At 46.7% G+C, this 18,390-nt stretch overlaps 2 protein-coding genes across 2 annotated transcripts; one reads left to right on the top strand and one right to left on the bottom strand.

The window, feature by feature from the left end:
* Positions 1 to 10,401: 10,401 nt before the first annotated feature.
* On the top strand, positions 10,402 to 12,310 carry LOC125516648 (patatin-like protein 2). Its single transcript, XM_048682010.1, has 3 exons — positions 10,402 to 10,608; positions 10,830 to 11,189; positions 11,305 to 12,310. Exons 1-3 carry the CDS (start codon positions 10,402 to 10,404, stop codon positions 12,013 to 12,015), a joined length of 1,278 nt encoding a protein of 425 aa, XP_048537967.1. The 3' UTR covers positions 12,016 to 12,310.
* Positions 12,311 to 12,378: 68 nt separating this feature from the next.
* Positions 12,379 to 16,683, bottom strand: LOC125516186 (testis-expressed protein 2-like). Its single transcript, XM_048681668.1, has 7 exons — positions 16,396 to 16,683; positions 15,827 to 16,077; positions 14,846 to 15,515; positions 14,453 to 14,765; positions 13,997 to 14,079; positions 13,447 to 13,641; positions 12,379 to 13,358 (listed from the first exon to the last, which is right to left on the bottom strand). Exons 1-7 carry the CDS (start codon positions 16,576 to 16,578, stop codon positions 12,714 to 12,716), a joined length of 2,340 nt encoding a protein of 779 aa, XP_048537625.1. The 5' UTR covers positions 16,579 to 16,683; the 3' UTR covers positions 12,379 to 12,713.
* Positions 16,684 to 18,390: the final 1,707 nt, after the last annotated feature.

Here is an 18,390-nt window from a genome sequence, read left to right as displayed (position 1 = left end):
TATTTAACGTGAATGCGGCCGTCTCTAGAGCGTATCCCCAAAACGATAGCGGCAAATTAGTAAGAGACATCATAGATCGTACCATATCTAGTAAAGTACGATTACGACGTTCGGACACACCATTACGCTGTGGTGTTCCGGGTGGTGTGAGTTGCGAAACTATTCCACAATTTTTCAAATGTACACCAAACTCGTAACTCAAATATTCTCCTCCACGATCAGATCGTAGAAACTTTATTTTCTTGTTACGATGATTTTCCACTTCACTCTGAAATTCTTTGAACTTTTCAAATGTTTCAGACTTATGTTTCATTAAGTAGATATAACCATATCTGCTTAAATCATCTGTGAAGGTGAGAAAATAACGATATCCGCCACGAGCCTCAATATTCATCGGACCACATAAATCTGTATGTATGATTTCCAACAAATCTGTTGCTCTCTCCATAGTACCGGAGAACGGTGTTTTAGTCATCTTGCCCATGAGGCACGGTTCGCAAGTACCAAGTGATTCATAATCAAGTGGTTTCAAAAGTCCATCAGTATGGAGTTTCTTCATGCGCTTTACACCGATATGACCTAAACGGCAGTGCCACAAATAAGTTGTACCATCATTATCAACTCTGCATCTTTTGGCTTCAACATTATGAATATGTGTATTACTACTATCGAGATTCAATAAGAATAGACCACTCTTCAAGGGTGCATGACCATAAAAGATATTACTCATATAAATAGAACAACCATTATTCTCTGATTTAAATGAATAACCGTCTCGCATTAAACAAGATCCAGATATAATGTTCATGCTCAACGCTGGCACCAAATAACAATTATTTAGGTCTAATATTAATCCCGAAGGTAGATGTAGAGGTTGCGTGCCGACCGCGATCACATCGACTTTGGAACCGTTTCCCACGCGCATCGTCACCTCGTCCTTTGCCAGTGCCCGCTTATTCCGTAGTCCCTGTTTCGAGTTGCAAATATTAGCAACAGAACCAGTATCAAATACCCAGGTGCTACTGCGAGCTCTAGTAAGGTACACATCAATAACATGTATATCACATATACCTTTGTTCACCTTGCCATCCTTCTTATCCGCCAAATACTTGGGGCAGTTCCGCTTCCAGTGACCAGTCTGCTTGCAGTAGAAGCACTCAGTTTCAGGCTTAGGTCCAGACTTGGGTTTCTTCTCCTGAGCAGCAACTTGCTTGCTGTTCTTCTTGAAGTTCCCCTTTTTCTTCCCTTTGCCCTTTTTCATGAAACTAGTGTTCTTGTTAACCATCAACACTTGATGCTCCTTCTTGATTTCTACCTCCGCAGCTTTCAGCATTGCGAAGAGCTCGGGAATAGTCTTGTTCATCCCTTGCATATTATAGTTCATCACGAAGCTCTTGTAGCTTGGTGGCAGTGATTGGAGAGTTCTGTCAATGACGCAATCATCTGGAAGATTAACTCCCAATTGAATCAAGTGATTATTATACCCAGACATTTTGAGTATATGCTCACTGACAGAACTGTTCTCTTCCATCTTGCAGCTATAGAACTTATTGGAGACTTCACATCTCTCAATCCGGGCATTTGCTTGAAATATTAACTTCAACTCCTGGAACATCTCATATGCTCCATGACGTTCAAAACGTCGTTGAAGTCCCGATTCTAAGCCGTAAAGCATGGCACACTGAACTATTGAGTAGTCATCAGCTTTGCTCTGCCAGACGTTCATAACATCTGGTGTTGCTCCAGCAGCAGGCCTGGCACCCAGCGGTGCTTAATTCTTCTGTGCAGCAATGAGGATAATCCTCAAGTTACGGACCCAGTCCGTGTAATTGCTACCATCATCTTTCAACTTTGCTTTCTCAAGGAACGCATTAAAATTCAACGGAACAACAGCACGAGCCATCTATCTACAATCAACATAAACAAGCAAGATACTATCAGGTACTAAGTTCATGATAAGTTTAAGTTCAATTAATCAAATACTTAAGAACTCCCACTTAGATAGACATCCCTCTAATCCTCTAAGTGATCACGTGATCCAAATCAACTAAACCATAACCGATCATCACGTGAGATGGAGTAGTTTTCAATGGTGAACATCGTTATGTTGATCATATCTACTATATGATTCACGCTCGACCTTTCGGTCTCCGTGTTCCGAGGCCATATCTGCATATGCTAGGCTCGTCAAGTTTAACCTGAGTATTCTGCGTGTGCAAAACTGGCTTGCACCCGTTGTAGATGGACGTAGAGCTTATCACACCCGATCATCACGTGGTGTCTGGGCACGACGAACTTTGGCAACGGTGCATACTCAGGGAGAACACTTCTTGATAATTTAGTGAGAGATCATCTTATAATGCTACCGTCAATCAAAGCAAGATAAATGCATAAAAGATAAACATCACATGCAATCAATATAAGTGATATGATATGGCCATCATCATCTTGTGCTTGTGATCTCCATCTCCGAAGCACCGTCATGATCACCATCGTCACCGGCGCGACACCTTGATCTCCATCGTAGCATCGTTGTCGTCTCGCCAATCTTATGCTTCCACGACTATCGCTACCGCTTAGTGATAAAGTAAAGCATTACATCGCGATTGCATTGCATACAATAAAGCGACAACCATATGGCTCCTGCCAGTTGCCGATAACTCGGTTACAAAACATGATCATCTCATACAATAAAATTCAGCATCATGTCTTGACCATATCACATCACAACATGCCCTGCAAAAACAAGTTAGACGTCCTCTACTTTGTTGTTGCAAGTTTTACGTGGCTGCTACGGGCTTAAGCAAGAACCAATCTCACCTACGCATCAAAACCACAACGATAGTTTGTCAAATAGACTCCGTTTTAACCTTCGCAAGGACCGGGCGTAGCCATACTTGGTTCAACTAAAGTTGGAGAGACAGTCGCCCGCAAGCCACCTGTGTGCAAAGCACGTCGGGGGAACCGGTCTCGCCTAAGCGTACGCGTAAGGTTGGTCCGGGTCATCTCATCCAACAATACCGCCGAACCAAAGTATGACATGCTGGTAGGCAGTATGACTTATATCGCCCACAACTCACTTGTGTTCTACTCGTGCATATAACATCAACATAAATAACCTGGCTCGGAAGCACTGTTGGGTTTCGCAGTAATTTCAAAAAATTTCCTACGCACACGCAAGTCATGGTGATGCATAGCAACGAGGGGGAGAGTCTGATCTACATACCCTTGTAGATCGCAACGGAAGCGTTGACACAACGTAGAGGAAGTAGTCGTACGTCTTCTTCCCGATCCGACCGATCCAAGCACCGTTACTCCGGCACCTCCGAGTTCTTAGCACACGTACAGCTCGATGACGATCCCCGGGCTCCGATCCAGCAAAGCTTCGGGGAGGAGTTCCGTCAGCACGACGGCGTGGTGACGATCTTGATGTTACGGAGCAGGGCTTCGCCTAACACTACCGCTACAGATATATCGAGTGGAATATGGTGGCTGGGGGCACCGCACACGGCTAAGGAATAGATCACGTGGATCAACTTGTGTGTTTCTGGGGTGCCTCTGCCTCAGTATATAAAGGAGCCAAGGGGGAGGGGGCCGCCGGCCAGGAGGAGGGCGGGAGGAGTCCTACTCCTACCGGGAGTAGGACTCCTGGACTCCCCCCCCCAATCCTATTCCAACTAGGATTCCCAAGGGGGAAAGAGGGAGAGGGGTGGCCGGCCACCTCTCCTAGTCCTAATAGGACTAGGGGAGGGGGGAGGCGCGCAGCCCTTATGGGCAGCCCTTTCACCTTTCCACTAAGCCCACTAAGGCCCATATGATTCCCGGGGGGTTCCGGTAACCTCCCGGTACTCCGGTAAAATCCCGATTTCACCCGGAACACTTCCGATGTCCAAACATAGGCTTCCAATATATCAATCTTTATGTCTCAACCATTTCGAGACTCCTCGTCATGTCCGTGATCACATCCGGGACTCTGAACAACCTTCGGTACATCAAAATGCATAAACTCATAATAACTGTCATCGTAACGTTAAGCGTGCGGACCCTACGGTTCGAGAACAATGTAGACATGACCGAGACACGTCTCCGGTCAATAACCAATAGCGGGACCTGGATGCCCATATTGGCTCCTACATATTCTACGAAGATCTTTATCGGTCAGACCGCATAACAACATACGTTGTTCCCTTCGTCATCGGTATGTTACTTGCCCGAGATTCGATCGTTGGTATCCAATACCTAGTTCAATCTCGTTACCGGCAAGTCTCTTTACTCGTTCCGTAATTCATCATCCCGCAACTAACTCATTAGTTGCAATGCTTGCAAGGCTTTTAAGTGATGTGCATTACCGAGAGGGCCCAGAGATACCTCTCCGACAATTGGAGTGACAAATCCTAATCTCGAAATACGCCAACCCAACATCTATCTTTGGAGACACCTGTAGTACTCCTTTATAGTCACCCAGTTACGTTGTGACGTTTGGTAGCACCCAAAGTGTTCCTCCGGTAAACGGGAGTTGCATAATCTCATAGTTATAGGAACATGTATAAGTCATGAAGAAAGCAATAGCAACATACTAAACGATCGTGTGCTAAGCTAATGGAATGGGTCATGTCAATCAGATCATTCAACTAATGATGTGACCTCGTTAATCAAATAACAACTCATTGTTCATGGTTAGGAAACATAACCATCTTTGATTAACGAGCTAGTCAAGTAGAGGCATACTAGTGACACTTTGTTTGTCTATGTATTCACACATGTATTATGTTTCCGGTTAATACAATTCTAACATGAATAATAAACATTTATCATGATTATAAGGAAATAAATAATAACTTTATTATTGCCTCTAGGGCATATTTCCTTCAGATGGCCCCGTGGATGAAGGCACACTTGATATGCGGGGGAACCGGTGTAAGGCTTCCTCAGCTTTCCTCTTCTTGATCTCATCAAGCTCTCTTTTTAGTGCCTTCCTGTGTTTTTCTGCGACTCTCGCTGTCTCATCACTCTTGCACGCTTCATCAATTAGCTCAGCATAGTTCTTTGTCAGCACAACGTGCCTCACGGCTTCCATGGTTGACTTAGGTCTCTCGTCATGCACAGCCAGAACTGCGTGTGTTGTCTGCGGCGCCAATGCGTCGTCAGCGTCCCAAGTCCATCGCCGCCTTATGAAATGGTGGGGCATCCGTGTCACAGCGTTCATATCCATTACTTTTAGTATGTGACAGTACACAATGCCGTCCCGTTCGAACTTGCAGCATTGGCAGTAGTACTCGCCTTCGCCTATCGAGGCTTTGACGAAGTAGTTCCTTCCTTTGTCCGGGTCTTCAGGTTCTGAATCTGACATGCCCAAAATAGAACACACCTTGAACGTATGTTCGTCCACCTGGAAAGCCGTGAACATGCTGGCACGCTTTATTTCTTCCTGGAATCTGCAAGTTTTGTGTGTTTTCTGTTAAACTATCGTGCGCTCTTTTCTTGTACCACCTTATGTTGTCATGGAAATAGAAATACATTTTGTTTGAAGATGGCAAACATAGTTCATTGAACATGTCAAATATAGTACGTTGAACATGGCAAATGCAGTACACTAGACATGGCAAATACAATACACTAGACATGGCAACTGTAGTACATTTTCAATTGGACTTCGTCATTTTTCCACACCAACATTCCCCAATGGAAGCACATTGCATAAAACATGGCAACTGCCCTTTTATTTAAACATGGCATCTACAGTTGAGTAAACATGTCAATTGCATTTCAACAAACATGGCAGATGCATTTTATTAAACATGGCAACTGCATTTCGGCATATGTGTCGCCAATATAACATTTTTTCCAGTTGACATTGGCATTTGCATGCCAACATGCCCCAATGGAAGCACAGTGCATTAAACATGGCAACTGAACTTCATTCACCAAGGAAAATGCACCCGAGCAAGCATGGCAAAACAGAATTTTCATTGAACATGGCATCATGCAGCTGAGTAAGCATGGCAAACAGTATTTCATTAAACATGGCAACTGCACATCATGGCAACTGCATTGCACTCTATAAGGCACCTACTGACTTGGTGCTTTTTCTGCAAATAAAACTGTAACGCAACTGACTTACTTGTTAAAGATCTTGTTGGTGTATATCTTGCTCATTTGCCTCTCTATCGGTAAATACGTTAGCAATTTTGGCTGCTTTAGTGCCATGGTCGCTTCTTGCTGTAGCTCAGATCCCAGAATTTTTTGTTGCAAAGCTGTGTACTGCTTGGCAAACTGTAGCAATGAGTTGCTAGGGCTGACGTACCGCTTCAAAACAGCATTGAACCCCTCGCTGCGCTGCGTAGTCTGCAGAAAGGGGAAGAAGCACTGCATGAAGTAGGCCGGCACCCAGTACATTCGCTTCTCCCACAGGCTAACAAGAGTCTCGTTGTCTTGGACTTGATGTGCTTCAGTCATGGCCATCCAGCTCCTTTCAAACTCCTCCACCGTCAAGCTGTGGTCCACGCACAGCTCGAATGCCTTGTGCAGCTCTGGACGGTCAGCAAAGAACGGTCCTAGCGTCTCCTCAGCCTTCTTTATAATGTGCCACCTGCAGTGCCTGTGCACTGCCAACGGAAAGACCTCCTCTATGCCTGCACGCATGCTGAAATCTTGGTCTGTTATTATGTTCATCGGAGCAAGTCCATCCATGCACTCCAAGAAGGTCTTGAACAGCCAAACATACCCATCCGTGTCTTCGTTCCGGACGAGTCCGCAGCCGAACTGCAACGACTGATTGTGGTTATTTATTCCTATGAACGGAGCGCATGGCATCTTGTACATATTGGTGAGGTACGTCACGTCGAATGAAATGCAATCTCGGAAATGTTTGTAGGCTCTCCTTGCAGCACCATCCACCCAATACATGTTCCTGACACGGTCCTCATCCTCCAACCTTATCCTGTAGAAGAAATCTGGATCTTCCTTCGCTTTTTCATCGAAGTAGGCCATTGTGGCCTCTATGTCTGCCAACTTGCTCTCTCTATGGTACTTGGCCTGTAGGTTTGTGATGTCAGCTGGTATGTACGGCATGCTACTCAGAGTCCCCTTTTTGCTGTGGATGAGAGATAGTATCTGTACCATTCTTGATGGACCGACGTTACAATCATGTAGCAGCTTTACGAATTGCCTTTCGACGGGGGTGAACCCTCTGTGGGCTGTCAGAAATTTTACCAGGTCGAACTTCTTTATGAGTTGGTGGTTGTGCTCGTCAAAATATTCATTGACCACCCACTGTGCTCCATCTACGTTTAGCTTACACCGGACAGGGCACTCGGTCTTGAGAATGATACCTCTCTTTCATTCTGGAATGACAGGCGCAACACCTTTCCCCTTCTTGTTCCTCCGTGCCTTGTGGCACCTCATCTCACCTCTGCTGTACTCGTTAGTTTTCTTAATTTTCCTATGGTACTCGATGTTGACCGCAAATCCATGGAACTTTGCATATGTATGGTAGTATTCCTTTGCTTGTTCGAACGATTCAAATCTCTGCCCAATGTATGGTGGCTGAGGTACCACGATCTCTGATTGCCCACCATCTTCATCCCCTTGTGCGTCGTCGTCAGTTTCATCATTCACTTCAGTATCGGCGGCAGTTCCATCTACTTGAGTGTTGCCAGTGCTTGTGTTCAAAGGGGTGCTTGTCGGCATTGCTGGAATGATTGCCATTCCCGACTCTGACTCGAAATTGTTTGCGGCATGATTGTCTGCTGGCTGGTGAAACGCGTCTTCCGTGCGCTCAGAGCTCCCCGTCGTAGATGTCCCCACGCCGCTGTTCGGTGTAGTTGTAGGCCCTGTAATAGAAAAAATAGGTAGGAGAGTAAGATTTTTGTTTGGATAACATATGTATCGCAACGGATCACACCATCTTCGAGTGATTTGGCATGACATCATTTCAAACAGCAAGCCGTGAGTCTGCGCGTGGACATGTATGGCAGCTGTAGCTGTCCAGCCATGGCAGCTACTGTTCAACAAACATGGCAACTATTTGTTTTGCCTACAAATAACAAATGTAGCGCTGTTTTTTGTGGTTTAGTTTTTTTCCTTACATTGTTGTGCTGCATTTGACCATCTTGTGTGGTCTGTGACACCATAATGACGTGCTCCACCTGCAATTTGTGAAGCTTGCCACGAGACGTTTGCCGGGTTACCACCAGCGTAATAACCTGTAAGCATAGTAGTGGTTGGTCAATTCATGGCAAATGCAGTTTTGTGCTAGCACGGCAACTGCAGTTGCCCCTGATGTGGCAACTGCAGTTTTACTGGCATGGCAACTGTAGTTGCATCAGTATGGCAACCGCAGTTGTTCCTTCATGGCAACTGCAGTTGCCATGGCATGGCAAATGTAGTTGCACTGGCATGGCAACTGCAGTTGTTCCTCCATGGCAACTACAGGTGTCCAGGGATGGCAACAACAGTTGTTCAGGGATGAGAAGTGTAGTTTTTAATTCATGGCAACTGTAGATGTCCAGTCATGGCAATTGTAGTTGTCAACTATGCTCCTTCTGCTAATTGAGCATCTGCAACTTCACTTTTTTTATGGACTCACATGTGTATGACGTCGATGGCAGATACATGGGTGCTGCCTGATGCCACGTGCTGCATGAAGGCTCTGCATTTTCACCCGTGATAACTCGTGAGTCCTTTTGCCAGTTTTTTTGCATGTTCATTTTTCATGTCCACAGCAGTATGTGCTCTTTTTTCGTTTTGCATTACCTTGATTAGCCATACTACCTAGTTGAAGTTGGCTACCCGTACATTTGTCAGTGCTAGCGCCTTGTGACTGAACTTGCCACGGGGGCCCCCTATGAGTGTTTTGGTCATAAGAACCTGTGAAAAAATGACAGTGTATGACATAAGTAGAATGTCATCTTCATCGTTGCGAAGATGGCAACTGTTCTCTTCTTTTGTTATCATGCATCATACCTACGCCTGCATACTGTTCTAGTAGTGGCAGCAACGGCCCTGCAGAGATGAGTTGACTGTACTCTGATGCATTCCAAGGGGGTGTTTCTGGCCTTTGAGAACCCCAAACATCAACGCCATCTTCGTGATTCATTCTTTCCGTGTCTCGCTTCTTTCCGATGTGTTCTCAATCACTGGATGAACAAGAAGGCATCAACAATCCACAAGAATTGTATTCTTCTGTTGCGTGCACATAGAAGATAGGGATGGCAAGCAACAGGTCAAAATAGGTGGCAGCTACTGACAACGAAAGGTGGCAACTGTCGTTATACACAAGTGGCAATTAATTTTTCCCACCCCCTTCATTCCAAATATTGTCCTTCCTGCCCTTTTTTAGAGATTCCTACTCATCCATTTCATACCCAACTATTTGCGTCAATTAAACTATGAACTGAAGTTAATGTCAAACGTAGTACATGGCAGATCTGATGTATTCTGCCCGGCAATTGCGAATATACATTGAACCATGCAGTGTTCTACCCCTATAGCATGGACCCAGTACAAGATCGGGAGATTTTCAGCCTTAAGGATGAGAAGGATGAGATTGGGAGATTTCACCTGGTTTTAGATGATCGTCTCTGGAGGGCTGGGTTGGAGTGGGGGCTGGGGGTGGGGAGGGTTGGGGTGTGGTTTGCGGTGGGAGCGCCCTACGGATCTGCCCTGGTTGCCATGGCAACCAGAGATGGCCGACGACGGGGGTCGGGGTTCGAGAGGTGGGGGACGATGGCGGCAGACGAGAGAGGGGATGGATCGGAGGCCGGGAACGGCTGGGTCGTGCGGGCAGCGGGTCGTCTGGCCCGGACGGGGCAGTGCGGGCGGGGTTGCCACACACCGGACATGCGGGCCGTGCTTTTGTGCGCGCGGACGTGGTCGTGCGGGCCGGTTCCCGTCCATGCCACACGAGGCATACGGGCGGGTTCCCGTCCATGCCACATATGTGGCAGTTATTCGGACCCTAATAAAAAGCATAAAGCGCGTTGGAGTTGCTCTTTATTATCGTTATTATCTACTCTAGCGAAGCCCGAGATAAAATGGCTACAAACGGCAAGCGCCACCCCAAACCGACATCACCCGAGCCAGGTGTGGTTCGAGACACTGATTAATGATTGACGCGTCGAGCGTGGCTCGGAACCAAATCGCTTTCCTTTTCCTCACTTCCCTCACGCGTGGTAGTGTCCAGTCCGAGCTTCACCCCAAATCAGTTTCCAGCCTTGCCAAATAGACGCGCCGTATCCAGTCCGATTTCGACCCGGCGGTTGCGCACCCTGCCTTATATATAGGCGCACACATCACATCCAATTCACAAGCAACCTCTCTTTCTCTCTCTGTTCCCGTTCTGAAGTTCTGCTCTCCTCTGTTCCCCATTTTCACCTCATCCACTGCACTGATCCCGTAGCAATGCCTTGTCCCAAGCTGAAGAGTCTCAAGTCACTCACCGTCAACCCGGCGGCGGCCGAGTCCCCAGAGTCCAGCCGCCTGCTCCCGACGCCACGAACCCCGACGCCGTCGTATGGAAGCATCGTCACCGTCCTCAGCATCGACGGCGGGGCCGTACGCGGCATCATCCCGGGCACCATCCTCGGTTTCCTCGAAGAGAAGCTCCAGGTGAGAATTTGATCAACTTTTTTATGTTTCCCTGGTTGCGTTTGTTTCATCCATTTCACGGCACTGGCTCCGTTCTCACTCTTGCTGTTTCCTGCCTGCGTTTGCCTCATCCATTACACGCCGTTGGTTCTGTTCTGACTGTTGCTGTTTTCTTTGCCTGCGTTTGCTTCATCCATTCCACGTCCTTGGTTCTAACTGTTGGCGTGTGCAACTGATTTCAGGAACTTGATGGGCCCGAGGCCAGGGTGGCCGACTACTTCGACGTGATTGCAGGGACGAGCACCGGCGGGCTGGTGACCGCCATGCTCACCGCCCCTAATGCCGACGGCCGCCCGCTCTTCGCCGCCAAAGACATCAACGCCTTCTACCTGGAGCACTGCCCAAAGATCTTCCCTCGCGTCAAGCGCGGGCCTCTCGGCTTGCTGAAGAGCATCAAGGGGCCCAAGTACAACGGCAAATATCTGCACTCCGTCGTGCGAAAGCTGCTCGGGAAGACACGCGTGAGTCAAGCGTTGCAGAACATCGTCGTCCCTACCTTCGACATCAAGCTGCTGCAGCCAATCATCTTCTCCAGATACGACGTAAGTTCTTCCCCCTCCACTCCAAATAAACGTGTTCCCTCGTTCATGTATTACATGTATGTGTGTTGCCTGAGTACGTCGCAGTAACGTCGATCACTACATCTTGTGTGTGCAGGCTCAAAGCGACGTCTCCAAAGACGCCCTCCTCTCCGACGTGTGCATCAGCACGTCCGCCGCGCCCACCTACCTGCCCGGCCACCACTTCGAGACCACGGACAAGCACAGCAAGCCACGCGCATTCAATCTGATCGACGGCGGCGTCGCGGCAAACAACCCGACGCTGCTGGCCATGACCCACGTCAGCAAGCAGATCCTCATGGGCAACAATGATTTCTTCCCCATCAAGCCGGCCGACTATGGGAAGTTCCTCATCCTCTCCCTCGGCACCGGGTCGGCCAAGCTCGCGGACAAGTTCGATGCAGCCCAGTGCAGCAAGTGGGGCATCTTCGGGTGGCTCTACAACAAAGGTGTGTCGCCGCTCATCGATAGCTTTTGTCAGGCAAGCGCTCACCTTGTGGACATCCACGCATCCGTGCTCTTTCAGGCGCTGCATTGCGAGAGGCGCTACCTTCGCATCCAGGATGACGATCTCAAGGGGAACACCTGCTCCGTCGACGTGGCCACGCCAGAGAACTTGAACATGCTTGTCGACGTCGGCAAGGCACTACTGAAGAAACAGGTGTGCAGAGTGGACGTCGAGACCGGAAAAAGCGTGCCGGACTTGAAGAGGGGCACCAACGAGGAAGAGCTGATCCATTTCGCCCGAATGCTGTCGCATGAACGCAAATCCAGGCTCCAAAAGAAGCAGAGCAGCGCTGCAAAGTAAACCTTGGCTGGGATCTAGGATTTGAGGCTAGCTAGGATGTACATGCATGCCAAATGATATGAACTGTTGGTGTGGTATGTACTGATCTTCCCCATGTATATATACATGTACCGAGACAGAGAAGGTGTGTCTGGATATTCTTTTACATTTATCCATATGCAACTTGATGATGAATTTACTTTTTGAGAAAAACGAGTAGAAAACTAGTCAATATGTGCATTACATTCAGAATGCATGAGCTCACAAGGTTCAGCTAGTTTGCAAGCACTGAGCAATTCATTTCTGAAACCTTGACCAGAATCAGTGATGAAAGAGGCGTCGGTGTTCAGTTTAACTAACTATCCCTGCATCGTAAACAAATGCTTAGTTTCCACTGCAACTTTTCACATATGGAGTCTCCTTTTGTATTTCATCAGTATAAATGATACACACAACTTTGTCATTTCCCCCACAAACTAATACATTTATGTAACTGCAAGCTCTCCAATTTCTTTCTAGGAGTAATTGCCACGTATAGATATATATACTGTAAACTATGCTGGGGCAGCAATGGCTCCCTAAAACCATGAGCACAATTCCCAGACTGTACAACATCTTAACAGTGGACATTCCAAATTTCCATTTCCAGCAGAGGAATAAGCAAGGATATAAATTTTGGGAAATATATACTTCTAACTAAGTGGGTGCTTATCTCCAAGCTATTGCTCCTTTCCAGAACTCTCCTTAATCTTCTCGACAATATGCCGCGTCTTTTCTTCCAATTTGCCGCTCATCTTCCTCCCCAAACCGATCACCGCAGCTCGCTTGCTGCCTTTCCTCTTTAGGTCATACTCCCCAGGAGAAGCAGAGGATGACAATGGCGGCCGCCGATGCCCAGCAGGTACCACCGCTACTAACTGAAGAGAAGAGCCCGCTGCTGGATTTTCAGAAGCATCTTCCTCGAATTCCCTGGTGCTCAGCAGCGGCGCCATCAACTGGTTAGAAGGTTCAGCTTCTGAAGGTACGGAAGAACCAGAGCTGGTTGATGCTTCTGTTGTGGATTCTTGGTTAGGCCAACGAGTGGATGTCACCTTCTTCAGCGCTTCGTCGTCGCTTCTAGTTGAAGGAGCAGGTGGACTTGATTTGCTAGCTTCGCTGTTGGAACTGACCTTTAGTGCGGCAACATCATCAGGCTGGAGCTTACCCATGTCTGAACTATGATTGCTTGCTGCCTCGCCGTGTTCACGATTCAGCCATATAAAAGGTGCAGCTCTGCGAGGCACCCAATCATCCTTCTCTGATATCATCCATGACATGGGAATACTTTCACAATTCGGCAGTACCAAGCTTTGGTGAAGCGAAGCCTGTAGGGTAGGGCACGTTCCGGAATTAAGCATACAGGTTTCACAAATAAGTAACACGGTGATCAGATCAAGTAAGTTGAAGGGACACCTTGATTCTGTTGCTGATAAGCGAAGCGATGTGGCTGTTGGTGATCTTCCTGTCCCCAACTGAAGACTCCAATTCCCACACAAGCTCTGGCATTGATGTAAATCCATACCAGATTTGATCTGAGGGAGGAGGCTTTATATGCATGCGCATTGTCCCACGAATAGAAGTTACTTTAATTGCCAACGAAAACGGCACCTTTTGCAAGAATAAAGAACAGATTACATGTCTCAGAACTTCCTGGCTGTACTAGTAACATACATTTAACTTTCTACAGCTTTTTTATCTAAAGTTTGATCTCTGATTTGAAGTGTTTGAACATGCCAGGCATACCTTTTCCTAATAGTGTACCTCACAAAGAGGCAAAGGAAAGTATTGTGGTAAAACTAGGCAACATATGAATGGAGGGACAGGAAAAACTCTTCACTAAAAATAGCCAGACTAGATTTTGATGTGCAACCCTTAGTTCAGTGTTCACTACCAATTGGATGTCTAAAGCGTAAACAGTACAGTACTGCAGTCTGTGTAATAAGAAAGTAGAACAAGAACTAACCTGAGAGACATGGTCAGTGATTGAATGCAAGATAGTTTTCCACCTTGATGTCCTCCCAGTGCTTTTTGAGCGCCTTAACACATCTGGTACAAAAGATAAACAAGCACTCTGAGTCACTGATTACGCATCAAGACGACTGCAAATTCACAAGTTTCACTCATTGCAGTAAGTTTTGAGTTATAAGTACTGAATGAAGAAACTTGCTTTCGACGGGTCAAAGGAAAGAACATAAGCAATTAGGATATGATTATGCACAGCATGCAGTTATGATGAAAGGAAGTCAAGAAGCACATGAACATGAGCCGAAATATGTGAACATAACAATTCAAACACTAGTTTTGGGAGGAGTTTGATACATCATTTACTATGAGCTTAGTTATTTGCATAGAAAACGAAATGATCATTCTGAGAAATAATAAGCAATAGAAAGAAAATATATGGAAAATTCAAACAAACCTGCCTCATCTTCATCTTCCACTACAGAAGCCAAAAGTTGCGAAGGTTCAAATTGGTTGCCATTAGTATCCGCTTCGGGAGTAGCTCTCATTATGTCTTTTTTCAGCTCTGGTTCCTGAACCTCAAGTCTTGCTTCAGCATTCAGTATTATTTCACTACAATATTCAAAATCAAATTCGAAAGCCCACAGTTCATTGAGATCCCTTGGGACGACTCTCATCCTACGCAAATATGGTGGAAGTTCCCCAAGACTGAAATCAGTAAGTGTAATTTCACCAATATAGGAGGCAGTTCTCATGTTTGACAATTTTCGCTGAAAAACAAGAAAACTAACCATTAGCAAACATGTTTGAAGGATGAGTTTACTTGTTTTAAATGTAAGCATTATCTAACCTGAAGGCGTGTTTTAATGGATTTACTTATATCATCACTCATTTTAGCATCAAAAAACAACCGAGAGATTAGGAGGTTCCAACAAAGTGTGCCTTCGTCAGTAAACTTTTCATCTACATTTGTTTCAGGAGAATCTGAGAACCTGTTGCTGTAACTGAAATCAGAACTAGGTATACTGGGTTGCTTTATGTCTAGTAATGATGAACTACTGCTTGACCTTTCTTCTTGTGCATCAATCAGTGCGGCACCATTGTAGCTGCGTGTTTTTTGGAGCGTCTTTCTTTCTGCTTGTGCTGAGGTTGAGCTTGTTCTAGTCAACTGGGGAGCTTTTATAGATGCCTTCCTAGCCAACTTCTTAAGGAAAAGGCGCATTTTTGACGACCCATCAGACTTTACTGCCTTGTCCATAATTTCACGATCCTCAGCAGAAAGTGCAGTTGATTTCAGGAAACAAGGGTATCCAGCGTGTAAAGAGGATATGTAACTTCTGAACTCTTCACTCAACCTGGTATGCAATTTCAGTTTCTCCTTGTCTGTAGAAGATGCAAGACGAAGTGCTTTACACCATGATTCTTTCTCCCAAGAGGTGTCCACATAAAGATAGCATACCTTGCTCCGCTTGCAAATCTCAGATCCCTTGCTTTCTAGTTTTATCGGATACCTCTTAGACCTGAAAGAAAATGGATAAATATAAATGGTAGTTACATTGAAACTAGAGTGCATATGCAAAGTGTATTGCAGCATCCACATTAAATAGGCAAAGTAGGAAAATAATGTCAACTTTTAAGAACATCTAACTTGAAAAATAAAGCATTCTTAGTCTTTAGCTGAATCCAAAAATATAAGCATGCTTATCTACCCTACCATATATCAAGGCTATGATGTTGGTAATACCGGTCACACACTGAACATAAATATGAGTTAATGCGGCACAAAAACGTTGAAGATCAGTGTATGATAACAAATTTTATATGCACAAACCATTTACGCGACGGTAGGTTAGAAGCAGAAACAGCAAGAACAGTGCAATCCAGAAGCCCAATAGTTATCTGAGAACCATCGGAACCTGTCAAGACAAGCGAGTGGCCTTGAATTTTAGCCCGCATCCTTATCGGAGAAACCTCGACGATGTTCTTTTTATCCTTCACGCCTTTCTGAACCCCAGTTGGTGGTAAGCGGTTGCCGTTTCTAACTTTTGGCACCTTTCCTGGCTCTAACATCCAGAGAAAACCCTGCAACAAGTATAGCCGTAAGGTTATTGCTTTGCATTATATACAACAGAACAGAGAGAAGGTGCAAATTCAGGTGAACAGATTGCTTCTCCAATCAGCACCAGGAATTCAGTCACAACAACTAGAGAAAGACGACAGAATCTGGTTCCAAGAAATTTTCTGCATAAAGCAAACGAACTTTCTTTCCTGCAAGCTATTGATAGACCCCCATTTGCTTGACCTGCCTACTCCACAGGATTGCAATTGCGACGCAGGAAAACAGGAGAAGGAAATCGGTAGAAATGGGAGGCTACGCGGGGCAGTTTCAAGTTTATTGACCTGCTTCTCGGCGGGGAACGGCCGGTCGCCGGAGAGCTCGGCGGCGGCGGCCTCCGGAGGCGGAGGAGGCCTTGGCCCGCGGCGGCGCAGGGCGCGGACGGCCCAGAGAAGCGCCGCCCCCTCCGCGAGGGCGAGCGCGAGGAGGCCGAGGAGGAAGCCCGAGAGGAAGATCGCCACCGCCATGGGCGACGACGATGACGAGGAGACCTTGCCAGGCGAGGCTGCTCTGCAGCGCACAAGAGAACATAGGAGAGAAGAAGAGGCGGAGAAGAAGTCAGCATTGTCAATGGAGGGGCGGACGTGCAGGGGCCCACCTGTCACGGTCCCTGCTGCTTTATGACCTTTTGTGAAAGGAGGAGGATCTTTTTGTGCCGAGATGCTAAACGGTGAACGCGCTTCTCACTTCACGGCGTACACACAATGATTTGGAAGTCATTGTCATGGCATACAAAATAATTGTATCTGTGTAAACTTATTTTCTACTCCCTTCATCCACTACTAAAGGATGTTCTAATACTTTGTGTTCTAAACTGTACTTGTGTAGACACGTTCTAATGTGTTTGTTCACTCGTTTCAATGCGTATGTAATCGGTATTAAAATGTCCAAACATCTTATAATAATGTACGGAGGGAGTAAAATTTAAAATGCATTTTTTCTAAATCACTAGTCCAGATAAAAATCTATTTTCACTACTTGTTCTTTGCAAAGAGATCTTAAAATAGTTTGTTGTCGTGGTTTTTAGGTACAAATTAACGTGAGGGGGGCTTGAGTCTACTTCTCTCATAGCAGTTTTTTAATAAAAATAATATACGGATATATAAAAGATCCACCCGATCTCTACACCAACATGCACTAGTAAAAAAGGGGGCATTAGAAGCGGCCCTCGAAAGCCGTTGTGACCAAGCAGGACAAAGCTGCCTCTAATAATCACCTCCAAGGTGGTTGGATAGTCGAAACCGTCTGTAATAAATTTTGGAGACGGTTTGCTCAACAACCTAAATCCTCTAACTAGCACGGACGGTCTGGCTCTAGGAACTACCCGCATGTGGTGAGTACCTGGGCGCACGGTCTTTTCCTTCAGTTTATGTTCGTTTTTTCCCTTCACCTTCCCTATTCCACAACCAAACCATAGCCAAACCGCCGACTCTTGTGCGCTTTTTCGTCGGTGACCACCGTCGACCCCGTACTTCGGTGTTAGACCGGTCCACTCTTAGTGATAGATCTACCCATCGGTCGTGGCGCGACGGAAGATTTGCCCATTTGCGGTGACGTGATGCCACGTACACCCATCCGCGGCGGAGTGGTGACATATCTTCCCATCCGCGGCGACGAGATGGCACATCAGGCCATTTGTGGTGACGCGATGCCACATCCACCATCCGTGGCGGCGTGGTGGCAGGTCTTCCCATCCGCGGCGACCAGCGGCGCATCCGGCCACCTGAGGTGCCGTGTTGGCCCATCCGCCCATCCAAGACAATGCGGTGCCACGTTCACCAATCCGCGGCAATGCGGTGGCACATCCGGCCATACGCGGTGCCGCGTTGGCCCACCTGCCCATCCACGGCAACACGGTGCCATATCCACCCATCTACAGCAGTGTAGTGGCAGAACTTCCCATTCGCGGTGGTGCGTTGGCGCATCCTCCCATACACAACACTATGGCGCCACATGTGCCCATCTGTCAAGGCGTAGTGGTTGATCTGCCCATCCTCAGCGTGCTGGCACTTCCGTACAACCGCGAGAGCTCAGTCCACCTACATCGTTGACTGAGGTGGCTCGACCGGGCGGGGGGTGTAGCTGCAGGGAAGTGAAAGTGTAACTATCCCTGGGTGGTTTTGGTAATTCCTAACAACATATAGCTCATTGAGCTAATGCTATTTCAAGATAAATATTTCAGGAAAGCTCAATGATTGGCATGGCATGGATTAGAAAGTGGACCCCTCAAAATGCTAAGAACAAAAGATTGGCTCAAGCTCAAAGCACAAGACTCTACA

This window comes from Triticum urartu, chromosome 6 (assembly GCF_003073215.2).
Source record: "Triticum urartu cultivar G1812 chromosome 6, Tu2.1, whole genome shotgun sequence".
In the NCBI taxonomy this organism is placed as follows: Eukaryota; Viridiplantae; Streptophyta; class Magnoliopsida; order Poales; family Poaceae; genus Triticum; species Triticum urartu.
This window is presented reverse-complemented; position numbering and strand designations above follow the sequence as displayed.